At 37.5% G+C, this 16,999-nt stretch overlaps 1 protein-coding gene across 1 annotated transcript in view; it reads right to left on the reverse strand.

Moving 5' to 3' along the window:
- Nucleotides 1-616: 616 nt before the first annotated feature.
- col6a1 (collagen, type VI, alpha 1) overlaps nt 617-16,999 on the reverse strand; it is a 43,247-nt gene continuing 26,864 nt past the window's right edge. Inside the window, exons 26-35 of the mRNA XM_065241008.2 lie at nt 12,518-12,583; nt 10,801-10,836; nt 9,920-9,956; nt 6,262-6,270; nt 6,041-6,165; nt 5,615-5,724; nt 5,315-5,501; nt 2,704-2,875; nt 2,571-2,600; nt 617-2,300 (exon numbers count right to left, since the gene is read on the reverse strand). Coding sequence (XP_065097080.1) covers nt 1,705-2,300; nt 2,571-2,600; nt 2,704-2,875; nt 5,315-5,501; nt 5,615-5,724; nt 6,041-6,165; nt 6,262-6,270; nt 9,920-9,956; nt 10,801-10,836; nt 12,518-12,583 — 1,368 coding nt within the window. The 3' untranslated portion in view covers nt 617-1,704. The remainder of the gene's footprint in view (nt 2,301-2,570; nt 2,601-2,703; nt 2,876-5,314; nt 5,502-5,614; nt 5,725-6,040; nt 6,166-6,261; nt 6,271-9,919; nt 9,957-10,800; nt 10,837-12,517; nt 12,584-16,999) is intronic.

Here is a 16,999-nt window from a genome sequence, read left to right on the forward strand (position 1 = left end):
ATCTTTTTACAGTGATAGCTAATTGTAATATAAATTACTTCTTCATTAAATTCATTAAATTAATCTTCATTAATGCACCAACTCTGTATATTGTAGGCAAGACATCTTAATCATTGTTGCATCTTAAAATATATCTACCAATATTCTCTAACATTATTTCTTTTTGGGTATGTGGTTTTATATAGATTAAACATGGTCAACAAACTATAATCTAAATGACCTGAATTTTGAAAAATGAAAAATCTACAGTGGTCATAAACTGGCCAATTCAGACCCACACTGAATAAAATGATTCATTCAGTTTACTCAATTTTTTGAGGTAAGTGGTTGCAATCAATTTATTTAAGCTACATTTAAACAAATTTTTTTGTTTTATTTTTCTAATTTTTTTGTTTAAATGTAGCTTAAATAAATTGATTGCGACCACTTACCTTAAAAAAAATTAGTAAATTAAATTATTCCTTTTTTTCAGTGCATGATTCTTTGTATAGTTTTCCTATGTACAATCCAATCCACATTATCTCTTCTGGTATACTGGAGAATTTAAAGATACAGCTGGCATTCAAGTGAAGATGATAAACATGAGTTTGTCTTATACAAAACAATGTGGTCTTAGTGAGGGGTGTAGCGTCCTTTATTTCAAACACAGCTTTCTCAAATGATTTTCTGACATATAAAGGTAAACAACAACTTTGGTTAATGTCAAAGAAAACATTTTTGAAGAAACCTGCATCTTATTTACATTTGAATAACTGAGTTTACATTGGTAGCACCAAATTAATATTCAAGTCTTATTACTGTACTTATTACTGTAAATATTAGATGAAAGTGTACCACAGACCAATGCAACTTTAAGATTTGTGTGAGATTAAAAAAATGTGAACAACTAAAGCAGGGTCCAAAATTAACTTTTTAGCAGATCCTTGAGGTAAAGTAAGAAAAGTCACTAGTCATACATTTCTACCAGACAATAAAAAGTATTTGCAATATTTCAAAATTGTCATGAATTTTTTGTAATATAAAAAAAGATCTTACCCTCGCATGATTGCAAGTGTTAATTTTAGATCCTGGTGGTAAAATTGATCATTTAATGTGTTTATTAGAGATGATACAGCCACTAAAGAAACCATTTGGGCATTTATACAGATTATATCTGCAGATATTTTAACTTCTGACCACTAAAATCAGCATCAGAAATAACAAATAGGGCCATAGACAAGCCATTATAGTAATAAAACCAAAGTACTACAACACATCAGCTGGAAGAATTAACATACATTGCATGATTAATCATACATGGCTTGATTAATCGCTTTATGTGAAGTGATATAAAAATAGTCATTATCCAATTTAAAAAAAATCTAACAATCATTTACTGTCTTGTAAAATGAGACAATGAAAAAATTAAAAGATCACATGAAAATGAATAAACAAAAAAAAAACTAAAACAAATAAAGCCTGTGCTATACGCATTTAAAAATAAAGGTGCTACACGGCTTTTATGGTTCCATAAAGAAAGTTTCACTTCTTCAGACCATGAAAATCCTAGAAAAAATGGTTCAGATTCTTTGACTGCATGGTCCTTTGGGGAACCAAGCTTTTGTAGCACCTTAATCTTTAATATGTTGCAACCCACCCCCTTAGTTTGTATTAACACACTCCCTGCATGGACCCCTCCCATTACCCAATCATTCTTTCTCCGCCTCAGTCCAGGGAAATCTTCCGGGAGACAGTTTGGTAAAAGACACCACTGACCATCGAACGGTAGTCAGGCACTTTAAAAAGGTGACGGTAGGCGTAAGTGTTGTCATAGGGTCGGCCGCGGCTCACCAAGGTACGCAGGTGTGCCTCATTCACCTGATTGCCTACTGCCAGCACATACAGCTCAATGCCAGCGCTGCTCACCTGCTCCACAGCTTTCTCCATCTGGATGGCGTTAATGCCTTGGGAACGACCATCCGAGAAGACCAGAAGCTTCTTCTTCCTGTTTCCTCCTGATTGCCTGAAGCGCTGAATGGCAAAGGTGAGAGCGTTTGTCACCTGCGTACCTGCGCTCTGGAACTTGGCCCCTGCGATCTGACCAGCCACCTGGGTGGCGTTTTTGGAAAATTCTGCCTCTAACTTGGCGCTGTTGCTGTACTGGCCAACGGCCACCCGAACCTGGAAGTTCCCCTTTTCGGCAAACAGGAAACGATTGGACAGCTTTTGTACAAAGTCTTTTGTCATATTAAAGTTTTTGGAGCCGACGCTGGCCGAGCTGTCCATCATGATGAGAATGTCTGTGTTACTGGTAAACGAAACTGGAAGAGAGCAAGGCGACGTCATGAGTGACGCTACTTTACAGTCTCAACACTTACAAACAGACCAAGTCTTTAAATTACATTCTTTAAAATAAATGTGCTACACGATGCCATAGAAGAACCATTTTTGGCTAAATGGGTCCTTAAAGAACCTTTGTAGCAACCTTACTTTTTAGTTTTTGGACAACCAGTTGACCACCTTAGTGATGAAGACTCTAGTGTTGTGTTTCTCATTAACTGTATAATGATATAATCACAAAAAATACTTACTTGGACAAGTATAAGTGGGGCATTTCTTTTCTGTAAAATGGAGCACAAAAAGTATTTAATCACCATCTCAAAGCCACATCCACATCCAAAGTCAGACCTGGCAAAGCATCATATTTCTTTAAATATTACCAACCTGCGCAGATTTTCTCAGTCAGGTTTTGCAAGAAGCTGTCATCCAGCAGGATGGCAAAGTTGTCAAGTACAAAGGAGAAACCTTTTCTCGGATCATTTTTGCATACGACCTCATCAACCTGTTCTAGATTTGGTGATCTTCTTGCATAATCGCTCACACCAACACCACCGACCTGCCGGAAACCAAAAGGAACTGAAGCTTTCATCCGGCTACATTACATTTACATCACATTCAGGCATTTGACACTATAATTCAAACAGCTAAACTAACCCAATCCTGCTCAGTGGTAGAGCATTGCACTAGCATGGGTCAGATCCCAGGAACACATATAATGATAAAAAATGTAATGCACTGTAAGTTACTTTGGATAAATGCACCTGGCAAATGCATTAATGTAAATTAACAGTGCATTCAAGCTATACATTTTATCGGTATGTGCATTTAGGAATTGAACCCTTGACCTAGGTGTTGCTAGTGCTGTGCTTTATCAGTTGAATTAGAGGAACACAGCTACTGTTTGGTAATGATTTCCCTGGACTTTCTTTGGAAAATTTAGCTCACCAAAAATGAAATTCTGTCATCATTTACTCAACCTCATGCCGTTCCAAACCCTGATTTCACTAAAGTAATTTAGCAGATTGTCCCTGCGCTCATTTTCCATTTGCAATAAGTAATGACTAACCCATTTACACTATACTGCATTTGTGCATTTGGCAGACGCTTTTATCCAAATTTATAAACAAACATACATTTTATCAGTTCTTTATGTGTGTTCGATGGGATCAAACCCATGACCTTTTGCTTTTTTATTTTTGAAAATAAACTCATTTTCCAGCTCCCCTAGGGTTAAACATTTGATTTTTACAGTTTTAGAATTAATTCAGCTGATCTCCGGGTCTGGCGCTACCACTTCTAGCATAGCTTAGCATAATCCAATGAATCTGATTGGCCATTAGCATTGTGCTAAAAAATAACCAAAGAGTTTGGATATTTTTCCTATTTAAAACTTGACTCTGAAACTTGTAGTCACATCGTGTAATAAGGCTGATGGAAAATTAAAAATTGCGATTTTCTAGGCAGATATGGCTAGGAACTATACTCTCATACTGGCGTAATAATCAAGGACTTTGCTGCTGTAACATGGCTGTAGGAGGCGTAGTGATATTACGCACTGCCCGAAAATAGTCCACTGCTATTGAAAGTTACTAAGGGGACTATTTTCAGCTGCTGCGTAATATCATAGCGCAATGCTAATGGTCTAATCAGATTCAATGGATTATTATAAGCTATGCTAAAAGTGCTAGCGCCAGACCCGGAGATCAGCTGAATGGATTCCAAAAAGGTAAAAATCAAATGCTTAACTCTAAGGAAGCTGGAAAATGAGCATATTTTCAAAAAAAGTTGAGTGACAAACAAGAGTTAAGGATCAATAACAGTTCAATTTAATTAATCTTATACAGCGGTGAAGGTAAGAATTAAACACTTTGGGCCCTATCTTGCACCCAGCGCAATTCACTTTGTCAGTGACGCATGTATCATTCGTATTTTTCAACAGCGCACAGCGGGTTTTTCCCTCCACAGACGCACGTCGACAAACTAGGGAATGAACTTGCGCTCCCTGGGCGGTTCAGCGCAAAAAAAGAGGCGTGTTCCGGCGCAAACCATCCCTGATGCTATTTTGCAGTTTCAAAAAACAATTGCGCCACTGACCAGAAAAAAAAAGTTTAAAGTCAGTGGCGCGTTGCGCGTTGTTCATTATGCTATTTTAAGGGTGCATGCTTGACCATATAGCTTGCACAACGCGCATATTGCATCTAATCTACACAGATGCAACAGTTATTTTTGCAAATCATAAATTGTTACACTAAAAAATATTAATACACGAGATAAGGGGAATCATAGTGGTGAGCATTGTGGTGATAGTTTTTATTTATTGTGTGGCTGCGTTAAAAAATTCTCATGCAAATAACGATTAAAATATTTTCATAAGTTTGTTGTGTGGCTGTATTACGTTTATTTTATGTAAATAATAATTTAAATGTTTTCATAAGAAACTTTAATGTATATGAACTTGATTTGTTAGTCTACTTTGGGGTTGGACCTGCTTGCGTTTCTTGGGTCCGATTTCAAAGCCCCCAAACCCTTTCAGCGGTGAGGGTGGACGCAGCGATGTCCTCTGCTGGCGTCAAGTCCTGAGGCAGATCCACCTCCCGTTACACGGCGTGCCCGATTTATGCTGGCAAGCGTGGGATTCCCCCGTACAAGGACGTCGGTCTCCTCGGCTGTGAACCGCTCCTGGCGTGCGCCTGGTAAATCCGTCATAATAATAGCAACCCGCCATGGAACTTGCGCCCTTGCGTTTAAAGGGAATGTTGGATAGCGTTCTGATTGGTTTATTTGACGTTACGCCCAAACCACACCAATGAATAATGAACCTACTTCAGACCAACCCCTTATTGATTTGCGCCCGGCGCAAGAGTTATTTCTCACGTCGGGAAAATAGCAACAGCGCCCAAGATCCGCCCACAAACTCACTTGCGCGTTGCGCTTCGCACTTGCGTTTCAGATCGGTAAAATAGGGCCCTTTATCTTCATTATTGTAGCTCTTTACCCTTAGTCCCTTGCCACACAATACATTTAGGGGCACATCGTCCCTTAAGGTGTCCGAGCGTCCATCAGTAAGCACGAGGACGATGCTCCTCTCCGTCACAAGCTTGCTAATCATTTTGTTCAGCGAAAACTGCAGAGCTTCTCCAGTGTACGTAGCTTCAGCAATCCAGCGCAACTTCTTCACAGCTCTAAAGTGAACCAAATTTTAGACAGAAATTATCTGATGTGTGACCAGCAAGCTACAAATATCACATTGTGTGGAGAATGTGGTTTGCAAATAGACCATCAATATATATCATACTCTTTTAGGTCTATCAGGGTCTTGATATTCGGGTCACCAAGTTGTACGACCTCTTGAGCATTGTTGCCACTGTACTGCACCACACCAATACGGGACTCATTAGCACCAAACTGCGGACAAGAAACCGACCGGGAGAAATCACATCAGATAAAGCTTTAATATTAAACTATACAGTAAATTCAGTGGAGCTTGGTTTGTCATGAATCCAATGTTGAAACCACCCATTGAGGATTTGGGTCCCAATGTATTCAAGTATCATCTCATCTCATGACCACTGATTTGAATATTGGATTCACATGTGACATTTGTGTAACTAGCAGATGATTCGATCCAAAGAGAGTTTCAGAGCATTCAATTTATACAAGCATTTGAACCCACGACCTTGGCATTGCTACTAAGCTGAGCTACAGAAACATCAAAGCTTACCTGTTTTAATTTAAGTCTGTTCATTACAGTTATGATGAAGTCTTTAGCAATTGCAAAGTTATTAGCTCCAATACTTTCAGAACTGTCCACAACGAAGGCGATGTCCAGGGGTCCGCACTTGCATTCTTAACAAAACACAACAACAAGCAGGTTAAAAAAATACGGCACCATACTGTAGCTTTAAATATTTCTAGAAGACTTCTAGAAGTTTTGATACGTACCACAACAAGCTTAAAAAGAAAGAGAGAGGGAGAGAAAGAGAAAAATAATTATTGAAATAATAAAATAACATTTAAAAGTCACACTAATGAGAAACTCATGTTCCCACAAACATTAACAGTAAGTGATTAATAATTGTGTTTTTCCTGCTTAACCATGAAGGAATTTAATCTGAAAATATTAACAGTTGTTAAAAAGCAATCATTTATTCAACATTTATTTAAAAAGTAAAAAGCTCATAGCTCATACTGTGATCTAAATACTTTCAGAAAAAATTGTAAAAATATATACCCCAGCTGTCGATAGGGCGATAACCTTTCAAAAACTAAAAGCTTTGCACCTAAAGAGTTCATATTAGTACATCAAAGGGACACTTTAGTGTCAGAATATGTTTAACAAGTAATTGTGTTTACATGGACAAAAGAAACTACTAAAGTGAAAAAAATTAATGTCCCCAACACTGCTTTTAACTCCCATATTTAATAAAAAGCACAACGTTTCGACTCTGCTGGGTCTTCTTCAGGCAAAAAAACTTTCTTTTGCGACATTTCGACCATGCTGGGGTCGTTGCTTTTTATTTAATATGGTAGTTAAAGGAACATTCCACTTTTTAAAAAAATATGCTCATTTTCCATTTTATTTTTACTGTTTTGGAATCCATTTAGCCGATCTCCGGGTCTGGCGCTACCATTTTTAGCATAGCTTAGCACAATCCATTGAATCTGATTAGACCATTAGCATTGTGCTAAAAAATAACCAAAGAGTTTTGATATTCTTCCTATTTTAAACTTGACTCTTCTGTAGTTACATCGTATATTAAGACCGACAGAATATTAAAAGTTGCAATTTTCTAGGCAGATATGGCTAAGAACTATACTCTCATTCTAGCGTAATAATCAGTTATGTGCCGTAACATGGCTGCAGCAGGCGCAATGATATTATGCAGCGACTGAAAATAGTCCCCTGCTATTGAAAGTAATCTATTATCGAGACTATTTTCGAGCATATCACTACGCCTTCTGCAGCCATGTTACAAAGCATTCACACCAGCCGCGGAAGAGGCGGCAAGCGCGGATGATTTACATGCTACAGTAAGTCAATGCAAACACGCGATTAGGCATCCTGCGGCGCGGTACACGTGGTAGCCGCAGCGCGGATGTCGCGGAATGCGCGGAATTCCGTGCCGCGTTAACCAATCAGGAGCTTGCTGTAGTAGTGACGTGATTACAGGAAGCGAGCGGAGTGGTGTAGTCTCCGCGGAGTCGCAGAAGCCCCTCCCATGACGCGGATTTCCGCGTGAATTTCTCGAATGACTAGAATTTCACTCGCGGATTTCACGCGAGAATGAAGCGAGTGAACTCAAATGTTCAAGCGTCCAACTACGCGCGAATAGCGTGTTTTTGCCGCCTCTTCCGCGGCTGATGTGAATCCACAGTTACAGTGCGATGCTAATGGTCTAAACAGATTCAATGGATTATGCTAAGCTATGATAAAAGTGGTACTGCTAGACCCGGAAATCAGCTGGATGGATTCCAAAATGGTAAAAATCAAATGTTTAACTCTAGAGGAAAAAAAGTGGAGTGTCCCAAAAGCAGTGTTGCGGACATTACATTTTTTTTTTAAACTTTAGTGTCCCAATGGTACATATTAGGACCTATTTACTGCCCAGTGACAGCTGGGGTACATATTTTGAAAAACATTTCTAACAGTGTACTGTACTTAATGGTTTGGTACATTATATAAAACATATTAAAACGTTTCCGTATTTTGGGGATTCGTAGTATATAATGAACTGCATATTCACGCTGTGCTGACAAACATCAACCACAAAAGAAACCAAAGGAAACTATGCCGACCCTAATTTAAAATACATAGACACAGTAATTAGTGCCTGCAGAGAACAAAGCATACCTAAAACTCAGTTTGGGAAGAAAAATAAGTTACTAACAGACACAAAGCAGTTTTATTTTAAGTGTTTGGTTGGACCTATTTGTCAAATGGTTTGGAAGCCACTACAAAATGGATTTTTTTTATTTTGTCCCTGGGGTCATGGCACATTTCACACACTAAATAAAAATATCTTCCATTAGAAATGTAACTTATAAAATTCACAACACGACACTTTTATTACAACATCATGATGAGATAAATGCTCAGGGTTATGTGAACTAAGGGGGCGTGCACACCAAAGCTTTTACGCCCACGGTAGGCGCATGTTTTCAATTGTTTCCCATGGAAGCGCAGAGTTTTCAAAAGCGCGCTTTATCCGTCAAGATTTTAAGGAATTCAACTTTGGGTGAAAAGCTCCGCTCATTAATGTCAGTTCTCACACGATATTCAGCGTTTTCCTGACGTTTTCAGCCACGTAAAAAAGCTGTGTCCCGCCCCTTAAGCCCATGGGCCATTAATGGAGGATAGATAGAAGTATAACACTGTATTATACAGTAAAAACCCTAACATATCATTAGGGGGTGTGCACACCAAAGCTTTTACGCCTGCAGCCGGCGCATGTTTTCAATTCTTCCCATGGAAGCGCAGCGTTTTCAAAACAGCCAGCAGCTGGCAGATTTTTTTGCGCTGAAAGCCAGCGCGCAGCGTTTTATCTGCGCTGAGCTTCAAGAGTTTTAAGAGATTCAACTTTGGGTGAAAAGCTCCGCTCGTTAATGTCAGTTCTCACATGGTATTCAGCGTTTTCCTAGCGTTTTCAGCCATGTAAAAAGCTGTGTCCCGCCCCTTAAGCCCATGGGCCAATAATGGAGGATAGATAGAAGTATAACACTGTATTATACAGTTAAAAACCCTCACATATCAATAGGGGGTGCACACACCAAAGCTTTTACGCCCGCGGCCGGCGTATGTTTTCAATTGTTTTTCAAAAAAGCTAGCAGCTATCGTTTATTTTTTTCGTGCTGAAAATCGGCGCTCAGCATTTTTTACGCGCTCAGAGCTGAGAGTTGAAAAATATTCAACTTTGGGTGAAAAGCTCCGCTTGTCAATGTCAGTTCTCACACGGCCGTACAATCACATTGGAGGAGGGGCGGGACATTACCACAGGAACCAACCAGTGCATCGTACAATGATTGATAAACAAAGCAGAAGTATCACAGCAACCAAAGCGCTCAGCTGAAGAAAGCTGGCGCTCATCTGAAAAAACAGCCGGCATTCAGCATCCTCAAAGCATTTTCAGGCACTTTTAAAAGCCCAAATCTGATCTGGTTTGTTACTAAATTCCTTCCTCTCAATCTCATGTGTACTCTTATGCACTTCAAAGCATTTGAAATGGTGTTTTCTCTCATGCTCAGATAGAGATATTATCCATCCATCCATCCATCCATCTATCTACCTTTGAACACAACAGGGTCCTGATCAACCCTGTGGGTTAATTTAGTGATAATGACTGCACACCATCCCTTACTTAGTAACTTACATACAGTAAAAGACTTTTTATTCTCCCAGGTTTTGTTGAACCTTTAAAATGTTGCAGAGTTTGTCACTGATCTGAATACAGCTGGCTAAGTGGACTTCTGTTTCTTCGTGACACGGGTCTGTTCAACTGTGTTTATCACAGTCAGAATGCCATTTACGGTGGCAGTGAAACTGTGCGGGTCAGTGCACCTTTCAGCATTTACTCATGGGTAATTTAAAAGCAGGTCTACTCACAGCACATCTTCATGATGATATCCAGAATCTCACATTCCTAAAGTGAAAGAGAGAGAGGGAAAGAGTGAGCAAGAGATAGAGAATAGGGTTTAAAGTTTTCAAAGAGACTAATGCTTCTGCAGACGATTCTCTCTGTCGCCATTTTGTTGCACAAAATGGAGCTACGAAGTCCATGCTGGTTTAATTACAGGAAATTCAGCTGCACATTTTGCACAGTTGCTCCCAAAAGACTCACAATTACAGCAGAGACACTTTGTAAAGTGATTTGCTTTTGATGCAAATAAATGCAAGAGTCATGAATAAAAGATTAAATGATGTGGAATTAGATTAGATAAAACTGTTTTTTAAACTGCATTTATTAAAAACTAATCTTAAAAATGTGTGTCCCAGTCTTTCAACTTTACCACATGCATCAATGAATTATGACTGTTTGTGACAGTCATAATAAGCAGACACCAGGGAAAAACTTAATAAAAAATGTGCAACATAACCTTTGCCCGCATATCTGCCGGTTATTAGTTCATTCAATTCGCACTGGTGCTGTAAATATGCTTTTATTCCATGAGCAGAATTGGTTTCCATTTTTACTGACAATGAGAAATTCGCAAAATGATGGGAAGTGAACTGTGTGGTACATCCAAGCCCATTTATTAGCAAGAACACTGTCACCCTTCGAATTCCTCTTCAAATCATTATTTTTGGGAACTTTCGCATTATATTGCATCCAGTATTGTGTGTCAATCTGGATTTATGCATTTGGCAGATGCCTTTACATTTTATTAGTATGTGTGTTCCCAAACCCATGACTCTTGTACACTATTAATGCATTGTTAGGCAACAAGAACACTTTATTTACTGTATTCCAAATTAAACCCACTCACATCAGCTCCTGCAGGTCCAGGTGGTCCTGGTGGTCCCTGTGCACAAAAATAACACAGTAAGTCAAACACCAAATGCAAACATAACTTCGGTAATACTGACCAATATAAACCGAAAGTCCAAATTTGGGTCACTCTCTGTTATCTTTCGTGTAACACTGTTATAGATCTGCCAGAACAAAGACGTGGACCCAGACTTGGAAACGGCTTTCCAAATAAGAGCATTTTTGAGACACTGCTGTCTCCTCCTTTCTGGATGTCATCCAGTGGCAAAGAGGAGCATCGCAAAATTGCAGCCTGAGAGAAACGGTCCTTCCCACACAAACCCATAACTCATACTGACCGTTTAACGTCGTTCTACATAACTGAAGAATTAAACACTACCACTGGCTCCTCTGTACAGTGTTGAGCCTGCATGTTTGCTTTTGAAAATGTGTTAGTGACAATGCATTTGAACACTTTGTCTTGGTAGTTTGTTTTGGATGTTTGCAGGACAGCATTTAGACATTCTTGAGGTTAAGCAAGTGTGTCAGATGGTGTCAAATATGCGTTTGATGATATATCAAGCTTATAATAAAACTTGTTTTCTGGCTTTGGCGAGCCTTTGTTGATCACATTCCACGATTGCTCAACAAAAAGTAAACTGGAGGTTCTTGCTCCTTTGGTCCACACTGTTTCGGCACTGCCAAGTTATCTCATGTGCCTTAACACTCAAAACTAAAAGCAGAACAGTGTGTTTATGTTCACTGATCCACATACAAATGTTATCCAGCGATGATGACATAAGCACCATAAATGGTGCAGTATATGCTGTTTATTTAAACTGTTGATGGTGAAGATATATTTTGTCATAGAGGATATAGACAGAAATAGACATGTCGTATAAATAAAAAATTACTTTCTCAGTTAGTATTTTTGACTTGTAAATTAGTGCTTAAAACAAGCAAAAAAATCTGCAGGGAGGAATGAGAAAAAATTTCTTAAAATAAGTTTACTTTTTCATAAACACTTACACTGCAAAAAATTATTTTCAAGAAAAAAATTCTTATTATTTTTGTCTTGTTTTCAGTAAAAATATCTAAAAATCTTAAATTAAGCTGTTTTTTCTTGATGAACAAAATGACCCAAGAAAAAAAGGCTAGTTTTAGACCAAAATTTTCAAATTTAAGGGATTATGTGTATAAAACAAGCAAAAAAAATCTTGAAAATTTTTCTTAAACACTAAATTCAAGAAAATTTTAAGAAAACTTGCTTACCCCATTGGCAGATTTTTTTCTTGGGTTGTTTTGCTCATTGACAAAAAGCATCTTAATTTAAGAATTTTTAGATGGGGTAAGCAAATTTTTTTTAGTGTTTAAGAAAAAATGTCAAGATTTTTTGCTTACCCCATTGGCAGATTTTTTTTTTGCTTGTTTTATGCATAAAATCACTTAAATTTGATATTTTTGGTCTAAAAACTAGACTTATTTTCTTGGGTTGTTTTGCTCATCAAGAAAAAGCATCTTAATGTAAGAATTTTTTGGTATTTTTACTGAAAACAAGACAAAAATACTAAGAATTTCTGAAAATAATTTTTTGCAGTGTGTAATAAATAATTTGGCCAACCCTGAGCCAAATCAATGAATTAATGAATGCATTAACACTCAATCCAATAGGAAAAATGCAGTGTCCACAGGCTAAATGCATGAAATGGATTAAATAAAGACGTGTTCACACTCACAACTCTTCCTTCGGGTCCTCTGTGGCCTTTGGCACCTTTTGGCCCAGGTGGTCCAGGACTGCCATTCTGTGAAAGACCACATTTGTAAATTACATTGAGAAAATAAATTGTTTAATGTTAATGTACATTATATCAAGTGTGCCCGTAACTTTATTAAAATGAATAAAAGTTACCTTATTAAATAAAAATCTATTGGCATTTAAAATTGAAAACTATAAATCAGAGGAATCAGGATAAGCTAAAGTAAAAAATAAATAAAAGCATCTTGAGATCAAAGTCATTGCAATGTGAAAAAAAAAATATTTAAAACTTACAAGAATAAAGTCATGGGCCATATTCACTTAACGAGGCAAATTAGTACCCAACAGCAATTACAAAAAAAAAACCGCAGATGGGAGTGGTAATATATACAGGTTACTAAAAAGTCACACAGGCAAAACAGCTGATTTCCATAATGACCAATGCAATCTACTAAGAGCAGCGCAAATTAGTTTCATGGCCCCAAATAAGCAGAGCTGATGAGGTGCTGGTAATCTACTAACGCCTGATGCGCTTGAGTTCAGCACCACGGACATTACAGCTAATGAAGCCATAGACACTGAAAAGGACTGGAGGACAAAAAAAATAAAGGTTTAAAATAAGTTTTGAAAAACCTGGTATTGTGTGACTTCTAGTGACTCCTCTTTTATTTCGTCCAGCAAATAAAAAAAAATGGCTTGGCAAACAATATTTTTTAATAATATGTTCCTCTGGCATTCCAAATAAACTGTTACATGTTAAAAAATCCTCTGCCTTGTACCACGCGTTCCATAAGCTACAGTTTTAGCCATTTCAAGCGCAAAACGATTTAAGACATGCTTTTTTGGCATTGAATAAATGGCGCAAATACCCGTAATATCACACATGCAAACCTTAGTACATCGCGTTGAGTGAATCATTTAAATAATCTCCTCCCATAAATTTTGCGTCTGAAAGGGAAACTCCTAGAATTGCATATGCAATAAGGTCAGGGGCAAAATAACTACACCTTTTCAGTGCTAATTATCCACTCCGCATCTTTAGTAAATGCCAAGTTGTTATTTAAAGGAACAGTATGTAAGAAATGTATATCTATTAATCATAAAATGGCCCTGATATGTCACTAGACATTAAGAAATAATTTTCATTTCAAATACTTATATCACTCACAACAGTGGTCTGGCCAGGATATTGTCATTTAAAAAGTGGAGTTGCAGCCCTTAACTGATGTTTATGTTGTCATGTTGTGTATTGGCCACCAGTTGGGTAACTGCAGTACCGGTATTAGCCACAAGTTTTGTTGTTGCAATACCAGTTTTGGCCACAATCCTACATACTGTCCCTTTAAACTCCTCTCAAACTTTGGTTTGTAAATCTGGCCCATAGTATTTTAAGAACAAATTCAAAATAATGAGAATAAAGTTGTAATATTTAAAAAATAAAGTAAAAATTACAAGAATAAAGTTGCGACAATTCTAGATTAAAGGGAGGATTATGAAAATACATTTGTAGCAATATGAGACAAATTCTTAATATTTTGACAATAAAGTCATATTTTTATATCAATATGTATGTGAAAAAGCAGATCACCCAAGGAGATACCAAATTTGGTAAACAAATTATTAATAAAACATATGTACTGGCAAGTAGATGAGCCCAGAATATGAATGCAACAATCAAGGTTTCATCTTAAGTGTATTCCCATTATTAAAAAAAAAAAAAATGCTTAAGGTGGCTTAAAACATTAAGACAGTGATGTTAAAAATGCATGCAAGGATGAGCCCAAAATATGAACAACTTGCAGTTTTTGTATGGGAATATCCTTAAAAAAATCTATGCGTGTTGCATTGCTTGTTTTGCTTGGACCCAAACCTATTCCTTAGAAAACCTATCAAATAAACATTTGCCATAATCAAGTTATCACCAACTCATTGCTCAACAGCCATGTTGCTCTTTATAAGCTTTGATCATTAAAAAAAATATTGCAATCATTCACTAACAACATTACACTACACCCTGATTTATACTTTAAGCAATGTTGCAACCATAAACATCATGCAATGCTTGTATCCACCAGACCTCAGACATCTTTCTGTCATTCTAACAATTTAACTCTTAGTACGAGACATATTTTGCCTCCAGCTTTGCAGAGGCATTCATACGGTCATTTTATAGTGCCAGATTAAAGTTCGGCTGGTGAGATAACACTAACCAGCTGTCCCCTTTTAAAGCCATGCTGCTCCAATTACCTTCAATTCGACACTTCAAAGCCCACAACTGTCACAGCTCTTCTACAAGACGGCTCACAGTGGGGACGAGGTTAAACTATGCCGTTACACCGTTATTGTTTTGGCACTCCATCATTACCTTGACAGATACAGAACTAAGTATGGGCCCCTTGGGTTTGGGAGAGGCCGGAGGAGCCCAATCAAATGTTTACAAGAACACAAAAAACATTTCCAAACAGTCCTGGTGAGCAGAAAGGCACAGACGTTTTAAAAGACAATACAAGCATGAGGAAAGCACCTTCGTGTGGTGCAGATGCGTGGAGAGGCCATGAGTATGAACAGGAACCAAGAGGCCAGGGGCTCCTAAACGTATATACACCATTAAATCAAAGATCTGGTTATTTAACGTTATTTCACAAACACGCTGTCACGTTCAGAACATATTCGTCAAGAAAATAATATATAACAAACAGAATGCGGTGCATGTAGACAATGTTTATGGATGTTTCAAACAAATGCAGCTGATGTGACCGCAACATCTGGAAACAGCTGTTTTAGGTTTATCACAGAGGAAGCAAAAAAAAATCTTCCCTATAAATATTCCCTGTCTGTCTACCCAAACCAGATTAAACAGACATCCGTCTTTTAACATTTTTAAAAGAGTTCAAACTTTATACTCACTAGCACAAAGATATGGTGGGTGTTTATATGGTGGTCCTAAGTTAAGAGTGACCCCCCTTAAATCTCTATGAAATTCGTATACAGTAAAAACTGGCACAAAGCTGTCCAGTTGTTCCTTCAAAATCTCCCCTAACATTTGCAAGTATTAGCAGAAGTATGCACATCTTTAACACAAAGATTACTATATGCATAAACAGTTTACACACATCTGCTGTGAAATGTTAATGGCTCATCCAAAACATCATGTGTGATTGATAAAGGCCTTTCGATAGAAGTATGCATTCAGTCAGCATATTTACATCAACTCTGGCATCCAAGCATTGCTCAACATGACACAGTACAGTACTGTATGTAAAAGTGTCGGCTCTTCGAATGTGGATTTTATTCTCTTCAGACATGTTGTGAATTACAAAGAGTGTTTTAAGATTCACTTGTAAAACACAATGGGTTTAATTTATGGCCTCCGTAATTTTGTTTATCATTACGGTTGGATTTATAGTCACTTTGATTTATTTTGAACTTTCCATGTTTTCCATTGTCTATATGAGTCTTGATCTACTCAAAACTTTATGCAGAACCATAAAATCCTCTGAATTTAGTAACTATTGTGATAAAATTATTATTATAAACTGTATCTGTGTGAAATTTTGAGAGCTGATGTCGCTAACGCAATCGTCCTTATGGGTTTAAACGACATTCATTAAAAAAATCTGATAATTTATTCATCCCCATCTCATCCAAGATGTTTACATGTATGTTTTTCTTTGTTCAGTTGAGAACCTCAAGCTTTTTGAGGAAAACATTCCAGGATTTTTTCCATAAAATGTACTTGGTTCCAAGTTCCAAGAGTTTGGTTCCAAAACGCGATAAACACCATTTTTAAAAAATGAGTTACGGCCAAAATCAGTACTGTATCTGGTCAGTATTAAAAAGTAAATGTTTTATTTTACGCAAATCCAATATCTGCCACGTTATTCTGTCATCTTTTCTCCTTTTTTCCCAAATCGCGATAAACGCCAGTCCTTCTTCTCTGCAGAATGCAATAAATCCGCTCAACCAATCACAGCGCACCATTCCACGCATTGTGAACAACAATGGCTAGTTTTTCTAATTTACTTTGAACTTCGTGATCAACAAACAAACAAAAACAAAATAATACTTTTGATGGCATTGATAAACCTGTGGTGGTTTTCTGTGGCGGGGAAGAAACGTAAACCATCAAAATCGAATTATTTACGCGAAAGGCACTCGGGAGACGGAAAAATGTCAGCTGTTGCTTGTTCTCTCGACAGCATCAAGCTTAACACATTGACCACAGGGGATCTTATGAAAAACTTTCCATTATTTTACTCGAATACAACAAAAATCGTGTAGGACCAAAATATTTTACAGCTGATCGCTGTCAAAAAAGTTCAACGACGACGGCCCAAGGATGACAGCAGCAATTACAGTGTTCTTAATATGACAAAGTAAGTGTTTTGATTCATGCCATTGATGTTTTTTTATCAGTGTATACCACTAGTCAACTAAATTAATATAATATGGCATGATTCAA

The sequence above is a fragment of the Paramisgurnus dabryanus genome, chromosome 14 (genome assembly GCF_030506205.2).
Source record: "Paramisgurnus dabryanus chromosome 14, PD_genome_1.1, whole genome shotgun sequence".
Lineage (NCBI taxonomy): Eukaryota > Metazoa > Chordata > Actinopteri > Cypriniformes > Cobitidae > Paramisgurnus > Paramisgurnus dabryanus.